The sequence below is a fragment of the Puntigrus tetrazona genome, chromosome 12 (assembly GCF_018831695.1).
Source record: "Puntigrus tetrazona isolate hp1 chromosome 12, ASM1883169v1, whole genome shotgun sequence".
Classification (NCBI taxonomy): domain Eukaryota; kingdom Metazoa; phylum Chordata; class Actinopteri; order Cypriniformes; family Cyprinidae; genus Puntigrus; species Puntigrus tetrazona.
In genome coordinates this window covers 5,426,559-5,447,411 of record NC_056710.1, presented here as the reverse complement: position 1 = coordinate 5,447,411, position 20,853 = coordinate 5,426,559, and the positions used below count along the sequence as shown (strand labels likewise).

Sequence of the window (20,853 nt, the reverse complement as noted above, 5' to 3'; positions counted from 1 at the left end):
CATTTTTTGGAAAATGATTACTAATACAGAGGAATCATTATTTACCCAATTATTTTTAAACAGAAAATGCTATAGGAAGGGTTAATAAACACTTCAATAAAGCTTTTTGAATTTGGAATGGATTTTGCACCCTCTTGTGGAGTTCAAATGTGATAACGTTCCACTGGGACTGGGATTGCCTAGCAGCCAATGAAATAATTATAAAATTGTCTGATATTATCACATTTCTTACGCACTCTGCATTTTAAACCAGCGGGACTTCCAGTAGCACATAATAGCAATCTAGTCTTGAGGATGACCACATTCATTTTCAGCATCAGAAGAGACACGCGATTTAGTAGCGTGTCAGATTCTGCAAACACTGGAAATATGACTGGCAAAGCACAGATTGCTATCAAACATAATATCCAGCTTCTTAAAATGTAGAAGACAGCATGACAGTAATCGCATCCAAAGACAGATTACATTCTATTGTCTCAGGTTTTTTGATCCAATACCTAACGTTTCTCTGTAAGGAAAAGGTTTTTTTTTTTCTATCCATACAGTCTTAATCTCACAAATACACTCTGCTAAACTGGCAAGTCTGGTCTGGGAAAATATAAAGCTGAGTATCATTTGGATAATAGTGAAACCTGTAATGTCACAGGTCTAGGTAATGTCTACAAAGGAAAGCTTATACAGTACAGTGCAAGGACAGTGTTAAAGGACTTAACGCTGAACCCTGTGGTATTCCAAAAAGTTTACTTCATTAACAAAAACTTGGGATTAATACAGATAGGATTTTTTACATTGTGCCATCATTTCAGCAAATGCAATTTTCCTCATGTAACGTACTGAAAGTTACATGAGGAATATATATACTTTTTTAACAATAATTTTACCACTTACATAACGATTTGGTAGTCTATTAAATCACGCTGCCATTAAAAGGAATTACTATCTTACATAAGACAAAACTGAGGGCTATTAGTTATTAATTCATCTATAGTACATTACCAAAGAGATCTTACAGAGGGAACAAAGACTTCTAAAAATGAACCATCTCAGTACAAAATGACCTTTTCAGATATTTCATGACATGATAAATTATAGTCTCAGATTGACCTGAAGATGATAATTAAGGAACACATCTGATTCTATAACTAAAGAAGAGCAGTTCCTTGTCTGTCAGTCACTAGGAGTTATGTCTTGCTTGGAGCCCAGTCTGTCATCACGAAATAACGTCTCCGTTCCCACCATCAGGGAACGAGTGTTACATACATAACAGAGACGTTTCTTCCTGCGTGGTATGTTTAAGCAAGAAGAAGCTAAAAAGATAAATAATCAGAAGATGACTGTGTATGGTCACCATTTTTAGTTAATAATACAGATACAAATAAATAATACAAATTGGTCACTAATATTATCAATATTATACATTTTTGTTAAAGTTAAATTAAAGTTTTCTGACCAGGATGAATGTCTTTTTTATTGTTGTTGATTTAAACTGATGTTACAGTAAAACGATTGTCACTGTGGAAAATGCATTTGCATGATTTAATTTAAGTAACCGAAATTAAGTTCGTAATAACATCCATTGGTGTGTCACTTTGGCACTAATATCAGAACCTTGATCTAATTTTTCAAATCTATATCATGATATCACTGGATTTTATCAATCAATGGTCTTGTGTCTGTGCAGTATTCTCTCTATTAGTCCATTTACAACTATATATTTAAGTATTTTAGATGCATTTCTGGTCAGTTTGGAAATAGTTAGAAACAGTTACAGTTAGAAATAGTTACAGTTGGAAACTGTACTTTATGCTAGTATGTTTTCAAAATTGCAAACAAAACACTTTGAGGATTTGTATTCACCATCTAGAATAAATGACAAAATGACTAAAACAAAAGACAAAACTACAACAGTCTATGTACAGATGCAACTAATCTGAACTTGAAGTCTTGAACAGGACAGTTTAACAACTCTGTTTTACATCCACCACATTCTCGACTCGAGTATTACATCCTTTTGGTGGACGTGCGGAGCCTGGGAAAAGCAAATTGCGTTGCCAGTCAAGACTTAATAAAAGATAAATAAATGTCGGGCAGCTGGCCAAATCAGCTGCCAGGCCACAGAGAATTCTCCCGGTTCTCTAGATGGCCAGTCCACCCTTGCTTCCCTAGTTATGTTACTTTTGAGTTACTTTTAAAATCTAGGTAGGGCTTGCTTTGTTTGTTTTTAATACAAAAACCTATTTTACAACGTAAAAGCCCTTTAACAACAAAAGTGAAATGCTGAAAGAAATGTATATTTGTGCCTGTTCAGTAAAGGGTGCAGCTCAAATAAATTGCGTGAATAATATGATGTAGTACAAGAAAGTTAAATCACTATTCAGCAGTAAAAAAAAAAAAAAAAAAAAAAAAAGTTTGCTCTTTGGTATGGAAACGTATTGAAAATGTAATTCAGATATTTCCCTCTAAATTAAAAAATAATTAGTCACTTTACTAGTTCCTTAAAGTAATATGCAGTAGCCAAAAAACATCTGATAGGATTATGATCACGTTTTGATCACCAAATTATGCACAGTAAACTAATTTCTATGGTTTGATTTATTTCACACAAAACATTTCTCTTTTTAAAACATACCAATGGTATGAACTGGATTAACAAACACAGATTTTTTTACATAGATTTATATACAAAACAACAACAAACAGCTTCTTGCTTTCCTAAGCGTGCTGTTGTGCGACTCACTTTATGTAAAATCCTGCTTTTTCCTTCACTTTCTATTCTACCCTTCATCACTATCTCTCTCCTGTCGCTCTCGCTCCCTTCTCATCTCCTTCAGTTCTTGCCGGTATTTTCTTTCGATGAAGCGTTTCTGATGAGCCATTTGAGGAAAGTTATCTGCAAAAGAGGGAAAGACAAATGTAAAAAACTGCAACCCAAGACTTTCGTACCCTTTAGTATTATAATAGCTGCTTCAGCAAACCAACACAAAACAGCTTATTGCCATAACGTGTGAAAAGTGTCTTTTAAAACCATTGAAAGTTCGTGAAAAATGCCACAGGCACTCACATTTCTCCAATGCATCCATGGCTGCACCCATCTCAGCTTGTTGAATACTGTCAGGATAAAATAAAAAGTTAGAAATGCTCAACTTTATTATTCTAATCCAAGGATTAAATCCAGTATGCATCAAACCTGCAGCAGGGCTCTTTATCTACTTTTTCTCAATGGCCATGTTCTCAATGTTCGTAAGTTAACACAAAAAATATTTTAATGCTTTAAAATAACTGAATAACTACTACAACAAAAAAAAAAAAAACACCAGGTAAATGTCCCACAAATACATTTGGGTTTAATGAGTTACTGAGAACTATTATAAACGCATTTTGAAATTAAACTGACATGAGGTGGCATATCACCAACTTAACAGTTATGAAATTACTCTGAAATCAGAACTTAAGATTTCAGATACAGGCTCACTGAATAGAAAGTGCTGTCTGGCATGTAGAACAACACCATAAAAGTAGGAAACCAGCAGATGATAAAAATGTCACATGAAAGAAACAGATTAATATTCACAAGAGCTTTTTGGTGGCATAAAGATATTTCTGAGAGTGACATACGGAAGCTGTTTTTGACACAGGGCCAGACATTTATAAAAGCAGATATGTAGCGATTTGGCAATGAGGGTAAAAATCTGGGTGTGTTAGTACCTTGGTCCTTTTCCACAGCCAATCCGTTCACCTTTAAAATACACTGCCACTGTGTAGGTCCTGGCATGAGAGGGTCCAACTGTCTGAAGTGTCCTGTAAAAGAAGTTGAAGAGCCTCACAGTTGAATGAAACACAAAAAATAACCGTAACTGGATTTGGAAATGTGGATCTGCGATCACATCACAGTGTTATAAGACTTCAATCTGACCAGTGGCCTTGGACCAGTAAAAGTAAGAAAACATAACTAATGTTACATCGGAAGTATTCACCTTATATGACGTGCATGTTAGACATTATACAGACAATTGTATGCCTTTTAAAATCATCCCTAATCAAGTGAATTTGCAGCACATAGACTCCAATCAAACTGTAGATAAGAAAAAAAAATGAACCCGAGACATAGGATGCAACCAGAGCTATTATTGTGGTAATAACAACAATAGGGTGGGTTATTAGGGTTAGGGTGTGAATACTTTTGCAAGGCAAATACCCTTTAAATAGAAAATTGAAGGAGGATGAAGAGGAAAATCAAAAGGAAGGAAATGGACAGAAGCTTCTTACTTGTATAGAGGAATGTCGGGCTCTTTTCCCTCCGTTCGCAGGGTTAGACAACATTGCTGCAGTTGCGATTTTGGATCATTCCAGTCCTGGTTCAGGATAAACTCCTGAAACAATAATAAAACAGCAAGTTAAACAGATTTTATATGATTATACTATACCACTTTTAAGGTTTCTTCTATGCCAGTGGCTATATAGAATAAAACTCTCAGGTGTTTATTGCTGATGAATTCTTTTTACATTATGATTTTCTTTGAATCATTCCCAATGTCTACAAACAAAAAATAAATAAATGAGATGACAGATTCACTGGGAATCCTGTTTAAGGAACTTTTTTGTTCAAATCTTTTTTGTGCTGTATCAGGAGTGATTTTATATCTAATTCAGTCACTTCTCAGAATTAAAAAAAAAAAAAAAAATTATGGTTATGAGCTGTTTGTTATATAACCATATTATTTTAAATAAAAGGCATTTGACAAAGAAAAAACAGGGGTCATGTTTGAAATGGTTTGGTTTCTTAACTTTACATCACCTATTTTAAAGATGTGCTTACTGCACAAGAAAAAAAAAACATGATGCCTATTGCAAGTACACAAAAATGATTAAAAACAGCCTCATCAATATAGATGTCCTATGTAAATATCACCTTATTACTACTTATAATGACTGATAACATGCAGGTGTAGAAATGTGTGCTTTAAAAAAAAAAAATAAAAAAAAATAATGTTTGCCATACCTTGAGTCGTGGGAAAAAGCAAACATTCATAAATGTGTGCACAAACTCCAGGTCTTTATCAATATAAAGAGCCGCAATGAATGCTGGGAAGGTAAATAAAAAAAAAATTAAGATTAGAAAAAGCATATTTTTATATTATATTATTTCACTTTTTTTTGGTATTGTTTAATTAAATCAAATATTTCCTGCATTAATCTGCAGTGCCATGTCACACTTACACTCCAGTAGATCGGCTAAAGTCTTGGTCCGCAAGGCAACAGGCCGTTTGGTCTTATCATTGGTAATGGCATATTCCTGCATGCCCAATTCCTCTGCAACCTTTGCTTGAGTACGGTTATTCACCAAGGAGCTGCGCAGGAGCTACAACATCACACAAACACAGTTTATACTTCTGGGCTTAATACAGACTGACCAGCCAGGAGAGGGGACACAGTGACTAAAATGGCTGGATTTCCATACTACAGGAGTATATCTAACCAGGGAATTTGATGGTACAGGAAGTCAAATTAAAAATTAAAAAAGTATATTTACAATCAAATGAACTGAGTAGAGTTCATTTGATTGAGAGAAATAAAACAAACCAATCTTGGGATGAAAAGACAGACGAGGGATATACTCACTGTCAAATGTCCTTCATGATGGTCTGGGAAGTGGATGAACAGATATTCAGTGGCCACCAGCTGCATGATAGAATCTCCCAGGAACTCCATCCTCTGGTTGTGGCCTCTGCAGACAGATACACCGGCTGCATGAAGCACTAGTCGATTGCTAACTAATGATAAGACTACTGTTGTGTAGTCCTTGGCTGTTAAAAAACAGCCTCTATCTCTGTGGAGTCACCATGCACTGACACTAGTATCAAATATGATACCCAACAAAAACATATGAAAATGTTTTGCATTTAAAAACAATGTTTGTGTAAATGTCCATTAAAATGTTCCATTTGCAAAAAAAATAGATTTTACAAAGTCACAGAGGCACTAGAGCACTTACAGGGTGAGGTGGTTGAAGCCCACCGTTCGCAGAGTGAAGGCCCGAGCGAGGAGACGTACATGAGTGAACAGCACTCCAATGGCATCCTCAAAATTAGTGAGTTTCTGCAGAACTGGAGACGACTCGATCAACTGCCTGTCTGTCAGTGGCTCTTGTACCTAAACAAACAACAGAACATTGAGTGTGCGCTTTTATGCATTAAATAAACTCAATTACTACATTACTAAATCAGAGCTTACATTCAGCTTTAAAAGAAAAAAAAAAAGCATTTCAGTGCCATTATTTACTCATCTTTTATTCATCTTTCTTATATAAATGAAAATACTGTAATATTCTGTAATTATTTCTGCCCATAATTTTTTGCCCAAAATAAATTTTTCCAGCTTAAACAAAGGGTTATTTTTCTTCTGAAGAGACAATTTTTACAATGAATAGATGCAATTTAGGTTTTATTCAAATATAAACATTGATTTAAGTGAATGCTGTAAACAGAGCACTTAGACTATGGTAAACATGCTTGACGCCCTGGAGAACACACCTCATTTGGTTATCATGTGTCAAGTTCTTACATTTTTCATTTTACTGTTTTTATGCTCTTATTGAGTTTAGAAAAGGTTATGTGGATGAACAAATATGGTGAGAGAATATTAAAAATGTCTTCATTATTTGCTTACTTTCCCAACCCATAGAACTTTAGTTCTTCTTTGGAACACAAATGAAGGAATTAGCATTTTTGGGCAAACTGTCTCTTTAAATTGCTCTGCACAATTAAATCAAAAGCATATTTTAGGACAAATATATTCAAATAAGAGTGAGCATGGCAATTTGTGCAATTTTTCCTGTTTTTAGCCACTTCAACTTATTTTGGCTGAGAAAAGAAACAAAAAACAAACAAAAAAAGAATATTGTGCTGATTGAGCCCAGAAATCAGTTTGTAGCAGTTTTACTTGTTTATTGAACTTTGATATTCTTCTAGTTATTCAGCTAAGTGTCTGATGAAAGCGTATGTATGTGTCTGTCTTACACTTGCATGTCATGTAAACACGAAAAAAAATAAATTCTGCTTGCACCTGTAAAGGATGAGGTGGATAGTTGAGCCAAACGTCCCTCAGCTCCTGCAGGAAAACAAGAAAGGAAAAAAACTGAATGCAACATGACAAAGCCAATTTGAGAAGAATAAGAATATATGACAATTCAAACTTAAAATGTTTCTTTGGACGGAATAGATTGCGTTATTTTCCGTAATACCAAGAACATTTTTTTGAGCTTTACACTACAGTCAACTAGCTTATTTAATAATGACGGCAACAGAGTCACTCTCAGATCATAAAAAAATATTATATTTCTGTTTTTTATGCTGTCACTTTTTTTTTTTTTTTTATTGTTTCACTGTTTCCATCATAAGCAAACAGAGAAGTTCCGCTGAAATGAGTTTGCAGTTATGCTATTCTCTAAAATGTTTGATATTGTAAATATCAACACTATAAAACAAAAGATACAATTGGAATCTTTTTAATTTCAATAAAAAAAAAAATACTTTTAACACTTTATAAATGAAATCAGTGAAAGTATGTGTAAAAGAAAAACTCAAAGTACAGAAGTTTCTTCTGGAGGACAAAGTAATTATAATTTTATTTAAACACCCGGTTAGTTTTAAATATAACATCTTTATAAACTTTTAAATTATACATTGTAGTCTAAAAGGCACATTATAATAAATATAATTTTAATTTCTTTAGCCCTACAGACACAAAACTCACCTCAATGTTGAACAGCAGCCTCCCGAAGAGTTGCTTGGCTTCCTCTAAGCCACCTTCCAGGTAAACAGCCCCTAAAAATAAATAAATACAATAAAAACACAAACAAAAAACACACACTTTACATAAATTAGCTACTTTTAATAAATTGAGAATCAGTGTTTTTCTGTTTAAATTATAAATTAAGCATTTATTAAGCAAGGATACTTTATTATTAGTACAAATATTATTACAAGAACACAGTTTTTGACAAAAACAAAGTTTTTGTAAAAAACAGTTGTGTATTTAAAATTCTGTAAAACAAGACTCAAAAAAAAGACATGTCACGACTGATGGACAAAAATTTTGGCCACCAAAAATTGGACAGAAACAGCTATTTTCAGTTTAAGCCAAAACTGACACCCTACTCTTCAAAATTATAAAATTATTTTGCCAAAATTTCAGCCCATCATTAGTAACTACCATTCTTTTTTTGAGTCTTATTGTGCAAAATAAGGCTACAGTTTCTATTTCTTGGGGCCACATGTGTTTATTTCACACATATAGTGTAAGCAGTCAAGATGCAGCCTGACGATTTGACGATTGTGTGAGCACATAAATCCCAAGATTTTAGATTTAACAAAAACTTTGAAATCACACAGTTCATGTCTGGCTTAAGTGAATGTCAAGATGTGCAAAGCGTTGGATCCCTACGACCAGAGTTAAGAACCACTATCTAAAGTAGTCTTGCACCTACTGCAGTATTTACAACATTCTATAAATATGTTTTTACAAAATACAAAGTTTCTGAAATCATCTTTGCAACAAAAATCTAAATCAACAATTTGGCATCAGCGAGTAGAAATACAGTGTATTAAACACAGACTGACAACATACACGATAAAGCACTAACCTATTAGTGCCTCAAAACAGTTTGCCATGGCGTGTCGGAGGTCTGACTCCCTGCACAGGTCAGGGCCATGGGCATATAACATGAAGCGATCTAACTCCAGTTTCTAGGGATGCAAAACAATGATAAAAGGTTAAGGTGCAGGACAAGAAAAAGATGCAAATTATAATTTAAACTACAAATAATAATTAAAGTTGTTGGAGCTATAATTTACATTGCATTGAATTTCTAGTTCTAGTAAACATTTACCTTGGCAAGCATAGCAAGATGCTGATTTTGAACGATTGCTGTGCGATACGTGGCGAGCCCTCCCTCCTCCAGGTTTGGGAACAAGTAATAGAGATGCACACTGAAAAAAGATAAATACACGACTGTAACAGGTGAGAACAACAAAGGCTTCAAAAGCTCAACTCGGTGAGACGTGCTTCAAGTAATGACAGATCTAAAAGCAAGATGTCTCACCTGGTTAGGAACTCAACAACTGCATCACCAAGAAACTCCAAGCGCTCATTATGATTGATTCTGTAAACAGGGCACACCCTTTAGTTGTTATATTTTTAAAATCTGTAAAAACAAAACAAAAAAAAAACCTAATGACAAAATAAAATGATATAAACCACACACATACAAACCTGGAGGGTGATGGGTCATCCTGGCCCAATCTTGACATAATATTAATCAAGGTGTTAATTCCTAGTGAAAAAAAAGGGTAAAACCATTAGTAGAGTAAAACTACTTCTTCAAATAAATCTCTCAAACACATATAGAGAGATTTGCTAACCCTTTTTCCTCATGTACATATGATGCACTTTCCTGTCCCCATATTTGGGCTGCCTTATGCCACAATTTGACAGAGAGTTGCGAGCATGGTCAGGATTCATCCCAAAATTAAGATGATGACTGGGGTGAGTCATTGCCAACTGGGAAAGAAACATAAGCAAAAAGGAAAGCAAAGTAAGTGTTAGGTAGATCGCTGGAGCACTTTTTCAAACATAATCTGAGTAAACAAATTTGTAATGGAGTTATACATTATAGCCATTACATTTTTTCTACTATTATATATATATATTTTATATTCAGCATTATAAAATATTTTTCTTTCATGGGAAAATACTGGCAGAGGAAGTCTTGGTAAACTGTGCTGCAATTTTCCAGAATGAAAAAACTCTTTCACTTACCTGCAGCAGGCATCGTTCCTTGAACATGTAACCGATCAGCTTGTCTAAATGCATCAGGCACTGGTGGTAGCGGATGTGGTGGGTGAGAACTGGCAGCATCATGGCGTGCTGCAAAGATAAAGCAAGAAAAGATAAAAAAGAAAAGCGTGCTAATTATCCTATCCTATTATATAATCATAAATCAATTTATAAACAGGCTACATTATAGCTTGGACATGGACACTAGTCTCTGCGATTGTCTAATTTGTTTGGTAACTAATATTTATTTACGTTCATATTAGAGGGGAAAAAAAATCATTTGGTAACACAAAGGCTGCATATGCATAAATGTAATGCAGAAGATTTTTTTGTGCTTTACAAATGTGCACTTAATCATGTTCTCGGGAATTTATGAAACATCCATCCATCCATACCATACCATACATATCATATAGTTTGATTTCAACATCACTAACACACTTCAGTAAATGTGTGTGTACCTGACAAACATCAGAGCGGATACCAGTCTTCCAGAAACCCTGACTGCTGAGCTCCACTGTGACCTCCCTTCTCATCGTATTCTTCTGCCTGATCTTCTGCAGAGCTTCCTGTAAAGTTTTTGGACACAATAGTTACACCATTATGACAATGAACCTACACTCCATCAAACCACAATATACCATAATTAAAACCTAATTAAAATTGCTAATTCGGTTAAAGAGTTTTTTTTGAAGAACTTCATGCTACCCTTCCATAATAATTACATTATTAATTAAAAGGTGTCTGTCACCTCAGCTATTTTATGTACAAAGAATACATGTGAAACTTACCTCTCTCTGTGTTAACTTCTGTTTGTCAATTTGTTTAACCTTCGGGCTGTTGGCCAGCAAGTGCCGCAGTTTCACGTAACTCTTCCACAACTTTTGATACCTGCAATGAAAACAGTAAACTACAGTGTTTCACCTTTTGAGATCCATATTGTTAATACAATCGTTATTAGCAATAACTCGCTGTGTCAAAATAAAAGCTTCAATGGTATAACGTTTGAAAACGAATGAATTTAAACATTAGAGTATACCCAATTGTAACGACCCTGAATTCAGCTTTTTTTTTTAAAAAGGAACTTCAGCATAGTATGTAAGAGACACTTCCTTTATCTAAAACGCTAAAACAAAAGTGATAAGTGCTCAATCAGACTTACTGTGGGTCTCCGGCGTAGCTAAGCTGGGCAGGTCGGATGCCAAAATGCACAATGATTGGGAAAGTGATGACACTTGAATTGAACTGTTCCCGATCCAACTGATCAATCCTCACAGAACTGGGTTTCTGTGTGAAAACAGATACATACACATTTAAAGTACAGTTGTGTTTTGATATGATATGACAGTGGCCTTGATTGTGGATGCACAATCGTGCAAAAGCGTTTGGCTACTGATGTCAGTGCAGAAAGTCTATTCACATCCTAAATGTATCCATCACTTATTTATTTATTACACAGTATTTCTGCTTATTAAAATAGGCTCCTCATCATCTTCTTTGCCATTCAGAGGCATCTAAATATTCGTGTCTGCTTGCATGCCATTGTTTGTGAGAATGTGTTTTACCATGCCAGGGTTGGTAACAATCATGCCCTTGCACTCTTCAGCATATTTCTGCCACTCTAGCTCCTCCCATTGAAGCATGTTGGCGATCTCCTCTTCTGGAACTAGGGCTGTGCTGCTGCGCAGTAGATACAGCAGCACCTGGTGCATAGACAGCACCTCCTTTCCTCCATCTGATACACATAGGCAGACACCACATCAGTAATAATGATGAAGCAATCTCTGTATAAATTAACTATTCACTAATATTTTATCTAATATTTCTGTCAATTTAATGTTTTAAAAACCGCTCAAACATTTTTTAATAACTTTTTTTTATTCGTAAGGCAAATGCACACAGTATTTAAAACTCACCTGGGAGGAACCGTACGAACCGTGGCATAAAATGAAACCTCTGACAACCTGAAGGGCCGCTTTCATCAGGACCTGCGTGACAGCAAAACTATATTACTACTTGCTTATAAGTTTATGGCGTGCTTGTGTAGAGTTAAATGTAAGTGTGCTCGTTACCTGCGAGATTCCAATCGTATAACTCCAAGATGTCTTTGAAGAGGTATGAAGAAAACATTTCCAGGCCTTTAACGCAGTAGTTCTGGTCAAACACAAGAGATTACAATAGCTGAGCATTTGTGGGTCACTTCACTTGTGCTAGAAACAACCAATATATCTGAAATAGCACTTAAAATGTCAAAAACATTTAATTTAAAAATTTAATTCTGTACATTACGTATATGCACACAAATGTTCACAGTAACAGAAATGAAAAAGAAAATGTATTAATGTGAGGTGACACATACCTCAGGTGCCATCTCTTCTATAAAGTGGATAGTGTAATCGATGTTGAAGCGAATAACCCGACACAAAGGGATCTAAAGTCAGGGGGAGGAACGGTTAGTCTGGGAGATGTGTGACATTTGTTATGGTCTAAAACCAGAAATTCTCTCTGATAAAGAATTGTTCATCTTATAAAAGTTACATTTACTCTTTATTTTCTGTAATTAGAACTTTTTACGCTCAAAACACCACTTAAATGTACTCTTTAAAATGCTCCATGTGACATCAGTAGCCTAACCTTAATTTTAACTACTGATGCCACAGGAAAAAAAAACAAGTCAGGTCAAGGTGAATGTCAAACTGAACATTAAAAAGTCAGATTTACTATACATTGCAAATTTAGATTGAAACCACAATCCCATAAAAGCAATAACGACAATCGCTTCATTCACAATTCGCAGATAATCTACTGCCAATGCACAAATTAAAGGACACACAACTAATTTCCATAATGATCAACTATTTTGAACCCAAACTATTAAAGTAAACTAGAATTTGAGCCCAAATTAGCAACTATAGCAGTCGTATCGAAGACAAAATAGTCAAAAACATGCTTTTTTTTTTTAAGTTAAAAGATGGCACAAATACTAGCAAACTGACTAATGAAAAACTTAGTAACTGGCATTGCATGACTTATTTGAATACTTTCCTCCCATAAATTCCTACAAAAGTATATGCGATAAGGCCGGCCAGCCGTTAGTGTCCATAACCTTTCTCTACAAATATTTCACTACATATTTTTTTAGCAAATCCTGACAATGTTTCTGCTGACACAAGCTGTTAGTAAATCTGAGCCCAAAAGTCTAAATTGTTCTTTTAGCTGTTGAACTACTGTTGTTATAAGCATATTTAGACAGTTTTTTTATGTCATTTATTTCACAAAAACTAACAAAAATGTAATAAATCTAGTTATTAGGTTTGACCTCAACCATGCAGAAGTCACATACTTACATTAGTAAGTGGTGTATGAGAAAAGCAGGAAAAGCCCTCAAAGAGGTACTCGTGGTCGTCATACTCTATAACAGTGGGTCTATCTGTCTGAGAGAGAGAGTGAGCAAGTGTGAGTGTGAGTGTGACAATTATTATATTTCACAGGCAGAAACAATATGTGAACAAAAAGAAAAAAAAAATCAGATGCATACTTAGATTAAAATGGAATAGAAACCTACTAGAAAGTTGGTGGGTGGGGACACAGTTATTCTGTAATGAAACAGTTTCCCAGCATTGTTACTCATCGGCCGGCATGATTTCACTGGCTAAAAGAGAATGAAAAAGCTGCTCTGACCAATCAAGACAGATGACTGACATTTATAACAATCAAAATCACTGTAATGGATATGTTGAGTTTAAAGAAAAGCATAAACAAAACATTGCACAGGAATCCACAATTACAATAACACTGATATAAGTGTAGCTTCTTTGTTGATTTGTACGATTCGAAAATAATAATTTTGTGTGGGGCAACCACATATCTAAATCAGTTTTTAATTTGTTTCGGAATTATGATTTATACAACAATACAAAAAAACAAAAAACAAAAAAAAACTAACCCTAGCAAAAGTTCTGTTAAAAAAATAAAAATAATAATAATAATAATAATAAAAATTGTATCCTACTGACTTTTAGGCCAAATTCAATAATGCACAAAAAACTAAAATCACTGATAAGTGGTCCATTGATTTTCATGAATGCATTTTCAGTATATGCTACAGCTTAGCTAAAAAAATTACAAAAGTATATACACCTCTTATAGCAGCCTATTATTCTTACTTTATTTATGGTCTAAGCGGATAAAGAAAAAAAAAAACAGCTTTGAAGGATTTTCTGTTAACATGGATATTGACACTGAATTCCATTACTCTAAATTAAAAGTGTTCTGCGTCAATGAAATCATGTTGTGCGGAATAAATCTTTTCCCACTAATTTTCTCATTAATCTCCAATTTCAGAAACATTTAAACTTCAAATATTTGCATATAACAGTATATAAACAAATAAAAATCAAAATATGGTTTTAAAACATTAAATGATTGAAGGGTTGCATGTATACCTGTTCACCCGGATAAATACTGTGTCGGATTCCAGTTCGCCTAGCTTTGGCACTGCACTTGCATAACGGCCCATCGTTCATCTGAGATTTAAAACATAATTAAAGAGAATTAAAACACTTATTACAGAAGCAATGATTTATTCAGGAACTCTTTTTCCCCTCGTCAGATTTTCACTACCACTGCCATTTTAACATTATTATCCCCATTATATTTGTCTGTGCCACAGAGATGCAACAAATGCAGGTACAATAGTCTAATAGTCAAATTTTTTTTGTTAAATTTTTTTTATTAGAATCTCTGGATTTATTCGTTTGGCCTATAGGGTACAGAATTTACTAATTTTTGGACATTTGAATTTTTATGTATCACTAGCTTAAAATGGCTTTTAGACCAAAATAACCGTAAATGGAGAAACGCACCTGTCCAGGGTCATTGTACCACAGCTCCTCATGGAGGCGGTCAGGATGAGCTTTCTTTCTCTTGATCTCAGCAATTACATCAAACACTTCAGAGTCAGAGCTGCTGGAGCAGCTGCTACCACCTCCATCAGAATCACATTCTGATTCGCTGGAGCTCTCATCTGCACAACACACAAAAAATGAATCGCTCTTTTAGAGTTAGGGCTGAGTGAAATAGCTAACACTACTGGTGTATTCTTATGCTCAAAAAAATCTAATCAAAAAGAACATCAACTTTCCACACTCTAAACACAAACCACCTCTTTACCCCTTTCCAACAATATCTGCCATTTTAAATAGACTTTTCACATGTTTGAGCCATGTTTTGTACCATTGAAAGCTATTTTGTCATTGCAAACAGATAAGATACATATACAGTTAAATTACTTCTCTGCATGTTTGAACATGGTCATAATGTCGAAAATTTTATAGAATATATACATTAAATACTTGCTAAAATACACAATACCTTGATCCTGGTCCAATTTGGTCTTGGGTGGTTCCCATTTAGGTCTACTGGATTTGGCCCGTTCCTGTCTCCGACCAAGCTCTTCCTCAAAGCGCTCATACAGATCTCTCAACTTACTGGTTCCCACGACTGTAGAATCACCCTACAGATGAACATGGAAGGTGAGAAACAGCTTCCTAGTATATGATACAGTTGTTCATGATGCCTTCACAATATTTAATACAAAGCTGCACTTAAATGGAGAGTATAATTGTGGTAAATTAGTAATAATTTCAGGAATATCTGCTTTTCAGCAGTTTGTGTTGATTGCTGTAGTTACCACTTGGTCCATGGGATCATTGGAGTAGTAGTTCTCAGCATGTGTACAGCGGATCCAGGCAGGTTTGAGTAACTCCTCCTCTCCTTTCTCCTCCTCGTGTCTGTCAGTGGATGTCTCCTCTGCATCTCTAGTCCTGCTATAGCTCACCGATCTCTCTCGACTGCTGGAGGTGCTGTCTGTTCTCCTCTCTTTCTCCTCCTCCACACGTCGACGCTTTCTCTCTCGACTGCCTGAGCGATTGCGAATGTGTTTCCTGTGTCTGTCGGAGGGGGGTGAACCGGCCTCATCTCTATGCCGATAACGTTCTCTGGGGAATGGAGACAAGTTGATGCGATTTCAAGTTTTCTTTTCTCTTTGGAGTGTTATGGCCTAGATAAGACCCCTAAAATTGCAAAGACTAAAAATTTAAAACCAAAGAGATATTCTTTATAAAAGTGACTTGTCCACACCCCTCTTAAATGGCTTGTTTAAACACACCCCCACTTGTCTACATCACAGTGTGGGTTTATTTTAATAAGACTGCCCAAATGTTTACACAAAGAAAGGCGGTGGAACTATTATTCTTGCTTTAGTGTCCATATTCTGGAGACGCTGTGTTTCATTGTGAAAGTGAAACTAGGTTTGTCCCCAACTTTTCTGGTTGACCAACAGACTACTTAATTTGTAAACATCCGGGATCAGCATTTACAGTGAGAGAATTACACAGATGTGGTAGTAATTATTTAGATTGAAAATATTAGGCTATAGAATATTTATAGAATATTTATATATATTAATTATATATTGATTATATAAATAAATTAATGTTAGTGAGTGGGATACGTCTCACAGATTTGTTTGCCAAGGGTAAACAATGAAACGAAAATAGGACATTTGCGTTTATTGCTGTTATATATCATATCAGTGGGCTAAACACACAGTTCTCCCATTTTAATTTTTAACATACTAAATTCTGAAATGAATAACTTTATTGATGGAATGTTTATTATTTTGTGAGAGAAAACTTGCTTCCAAATACTTATTTCAATCATCTCTTTCTTCAGGTGCAGAAGCACCTGCTCAATCTCATATTAGTAGCTTATTTGTTATGTTACTCACCATTCTGGCAAGATAATCAGCTTAATTTAAGTAAATGTTATGCCTGATATGTGTTGAAATAATAATTTTGTCTTTAGATGCTGTTCATGACACTGATGGTGAGGGTTGATGAATTCATATCTGCACAAAGTTTGATGCTGTAAACGAGTTTGCATCAATTCATAAAAATGAAAACATAAGTCTAAATGTTAAATGTCATGAACTGAAAAAGAAACAGCTGTGTAGGAGGCTTAAAACTGGGTGAGGAACAGCAAAAGTACCAAGGTGAGGTTGTGAAAGACAGTTTCATGTCATGGCAAGATTGAGCTCAGCAACAAGAAACAAGGTAGTTATACTGCATCAACAAACTCTCTCCCAGACAAAGATTTCAAAGCAGACTGGGGTTTCAAGATGTGCTGTTCAAGCTCTTTTGAAGAAGCACAAAGAAACAGGCAACGTTAAGAATTGTAGACGCAGTAATCGGCCAAGGAAACTTAGTGCAGCAGATGAAAGACACATCAAGCCTATTACCCTTCAAAAATCGGAAGATGTCAAGAAGTGCCATCAGCTCAGAACTGGCAGAAACCAGTGAGACCCAGGTACACCCATCTACTGTCCAGAGAAGTCTGGCCAGAAGTGGTCTTAATGGAAGAGTTGCAGCCAAAAAGCCAAACCTCCGGCGTGGGAACAAGGCCAAGTATCAAGTATGCACCAAAACATAGGAACTGGGGAGCAGAAAATAGTAGCAGGTGCTGATCAGTCCAAATTCTGAATATTTGCCCTGTAGCAGAAGGCAGTTTTTTGTTGAAGGGCTGGAGAGCGGTACAATAATGAGTGACAACAGTGAAGCATGGTGGAGGTTCCTTGAATGTTTGGGGCTGCATTTCTGCAAATTAAGTTAGAGATTTGGTCAGGATCAATGGTGTTATCAATGCTGAGAAATACAGGCAGATACTTACCTATCATGCAATACCATCAGAGAGGAATATGATTGGCCCCAAATTTATTCTGCAGCAGGACAACAACCCTAAACATACAGCCAAAGTCATTAAGAACCATCGTCAGTGTAAAGAAGAACAAGAAGTACTGGAAGACAGAGCCCTGATCTCAACATCATCGAGTGTGTCTGGGATTACAAGAAGAAACAGAAGGATGTGAGAAAACCTTAAAAAAAATGTTCCTTCAAAAAATGTGTGCAAGTCTACCTAGAAGAATTGCTGCTGTTTTGAATTCAAAGGGTGGTCACATCAAAAACCCATTTGATTTAGATCTCTTTTTCTCTTTTGTTCATTCACTGCATTTTGTTCATTCATGAAAATTCCAACACTTCCATTTTTAAAAGCACATACACACATACACACACACACATTATTGCTGTTTACTGTAGACTAAACTGTTTACAGATGTATTATTCTGGCATCCCACTGAACAACACAACATTATCCCATTGTCTTTTTTTGGTCAATAGTCGATCATTTTAAGCATTAGTCGATTAATCACATGATTATTTAATAAACCATTCAAATCATTATGATCCTTTAATTGCCTATAGCCCAATAAGAGCTCAAGTGCACACAACACAAAGCAATCCACAACACACCGGCAGAAGTGATGATTATGAATGTGTAAGTCAAAAACAGTAAGGAGGCAGCATTAAGGTTTTACAGTTTTGATAATGTTTCTATGGATTACACAATCTGAGAATATTTGTTTTCCATTTGAAATGATCCACATGAAAGTATACACTTCACTTTCTATAGATATATTTTTAATGTCTACAAGCGTTTTTCACGTAAGGTTTAATAATTAAATTGAATAATTAGCCTACTTCAACCTCAGAGCGAGCTGACGAAAAAGTTTTTGATAACACATCTTGGCGTTTCCATCCAGTGTTGTTAATGCGATATTCCAAAATTTGCATAAAAATAGGACTCTTCAACAGCGCACATTTCTCTGGGTTAACATTAGATTGAGCAGTCATGTAAAGTTGCTAATACTTATATATTTCAAGTCATATTTAAAGTCGGACTAGACGTTAACAATCTGTTATTCACTGACAGTGTGACTTGGCCTGTGGATTTTTATTCTGCGACTAATAAAAAGTTGGTCGACTATTAGGGGACAGGCCTAGAAACTACTTTATATTAGGTGACCTTAACTACTGTACTTGCTTTAAAGGTATGGTGGTACGGGTAGGTTTAAAAGTGGGTTAAAGTGTAAGGGATGAATCAACAATGTACTTATATATGCAAGTACAAAATTGTATTACAGATGTAACTACATATAGTATAGCACATATTTTTAAAAATATAAGTACAATGTAAAAAACATGTACACAATAAGTACATTGTACCAAATTATTAACTAAAATGCACAGCCACCTAAAAAGTAAAGCTACCTAATCAAAGTGGGAATTTGTGCTTCTAAAAGAGTCACAACTAAATGCAAATGTTATTTTAAGTTTTTAGGAAAGAAAAACAGCATGAGTGACACTTCCCCATAGCATTAAAATGTTCACCACTTTGTAAATGTAAAGATGGCTTATAATAACCGGGTCCCAGCAGAGGTCTTTTCATTTTTGTTTATAACAGAAAAAGAGGAATATGAGCTGTAAAGTGTGTTACCTGCTGCGGTGTCTTGACGGTACGCGCCCTCTGTCATAGTCCGCTTTGTAACGCGGGCTGTCTGACCTCCTGCGCTCTGAACTGCACCCTCTGTCACGTTTCTCTCCTCCAAACTCTCGGTTATGCCGACCTCCATAGCCTCCATAGCTGTGGCCCCTGTGGCGGTGGTCATCATGGTGACGAAGTCTTTCCGGCGAGCGGGAACAGGTGTCTGACTTGTATTGTAGAGGTGGGCGGGAGCGTTCAGGTTTGAAGGAACCTCCGGGCTGCACGTAAGCTGGGTTGAAGCTCGGTGGAGGAGGGAGCTGTGGCTGTGGAGGATAGCTCATGGGATATGATGGCGGGTAAGGCATAGAAGGTGGCACAGAGGGTGGCACAGGTGGAAGAGGTGGAGGGGTGACAGTGGGCATCATGTAAGGATAAGAGCTCTGAATTGGAACTGGAGCAGAGCTGTCTGAGCTGTGAGGAGCAGGTGGAGGAAAAGGGGGTGGCTCTGGGAAGACTGGTGGGCGTATGGGGCATTGAGGCAGAGCATTAGAGCCCTGTGAGGGTGCGGGGAAATGGAATGGCATGAAGTCAGGATGAGGTGGCATGTAGCCACTGCTGCCTTGAGGATTATAGATGGGACCCGGAGCAGCTGGAGGGTCATAGTGATACCGTGGAGGAGCAGGCCGATACATTGGGCCTGGAGCGGCTGGTCTTCCCCTCGGGCATCCACGGCCAGTGTGGAAAGACATCTGTAAAAAAGATAGATACAGCCAAAGGTTGGATCTGGTATCATATAAACACACCAATGTGACTAAAACACTCAATAAATAAATTTCAATAAATTCTTAGTCATTTTATTAATTATACTCTCTCTCTCTCTCTCTCTCTCTCTCTCTCTCTCTCTCTCTCTCTATATATATATATATATATATATATATATATATATATATATATATATATGTGGAACGTAAAGGAAGATATTTTGAAAACGTTTTTTTTGTACTTTACGATATAGCAAAATGTAACGTTTCTTTAGACATAGTAGCGGTTTCTAAATAGAAGGCGGCAGCAATACCGTAACATTTCTTTAGTACATAGTTGCCGTTTGTAATTATAGCCAAAAGACAACAGCGTTTCTTGTAGTCTTGGAACCTTGTCACACAAGACAAAGTTATTTTTGGGTACAGTCAGTGAAAATTTTAACATGGCATATAAAAAAACCAAAGAATTGGCCTTGCAAGCCTGCTTCGTTATACAGGTCTTTGGCCGAGTCAAATCTTTTAGCGGTCTAAAAACCTGATTTGAATGACCAATGTTTTATCCCTCTCAAATGCATCTTGTATTTTCACATGGGGTTTTAACACTAAAACCCTATAAAACTGATATACAGTACACAATTTTCGCATCAGACAGAACAAGACTTTAATTATGAAGTCAAACATTGTATTCCTTAAGTACACGACTTACCTTTAGAAGGTTTTGCTAACACTTGGAAGCTAAATAAATAAACCGGTAACTCGGTTTTTGTGTTTTATGTTCACTGCGATAAAAATGCTCAGTTTATGATGCAGCGCTTTAGCTCGTTCACGACGAGCTGTGCGATGCAGCAAATCAGAATGAAGTTGCAGGACATGTACC

The 20,853-nt window shown here is 35.9% G+C and overlaps 1 protein-coding gene across 1 annotated transcript; it reads right to left on the bottom strand.

Annotated features, from left to right (window-relative positions):
• Positions 1 to 724: 724 nt before the first annotated feature.
• On the bottom strand, positions 725 to 20,831 carry drosha (drosha ribonuclease III). Its single transcript, XM_043254292.1, has 31 exons — positions 20,683 to 20,831; positions 19,228 to 19,964; positions 15,527 to 15,833; positions 15,208 to 15,349; positions 14,700 to 14,860; positions 14,280 to 14,360; positions 13,400 to 13,486; positions 13,182 to 13,268; positions 12,194 to 12,265; positions 11,907 to 11,988; positions 11,751 to 11,822; positions 11,400 to 11,569; positions 10,997 to 11,121; positions 10,626 to 10,725; positions 10,296 to 10,403; positions 9,817 to 9,924; positions 9,420 to 9,558; positions 9,271 to 9,331; positions 9,101 to 9,160; positions 8,888 to 8,987; positions 8,642 to 8,744; positions 7,753 to 7,823; positions 7,063 to 7,107; positions 5,993 to 6,150; positions 5,620 to 5,725; positions 5,218 to 5,359; positions 5,000 to 5,082; positions 4,267 to 4,370; positions 3,706 to 3,798; positions 3,062 to 3,108; positions 725 to 2,890 (listed from the first exon to the last, which is right to left on the bottom strand). The coding sequence occupies exons 2-31, from the start codon at positions 19,962 to 19,964 to the stop codon at positions 2,775 to 2,777; spliced, it is 3,867 nt and encodes a 1,288-aa protein (XP_043110227.1). The 5' UTR covers positions 20,683 to 20,831; the 3' UTR covers positions 725 to 2,774.
• Positions 20,832 to 20,853: the final 22 nt, after the last annotated feature.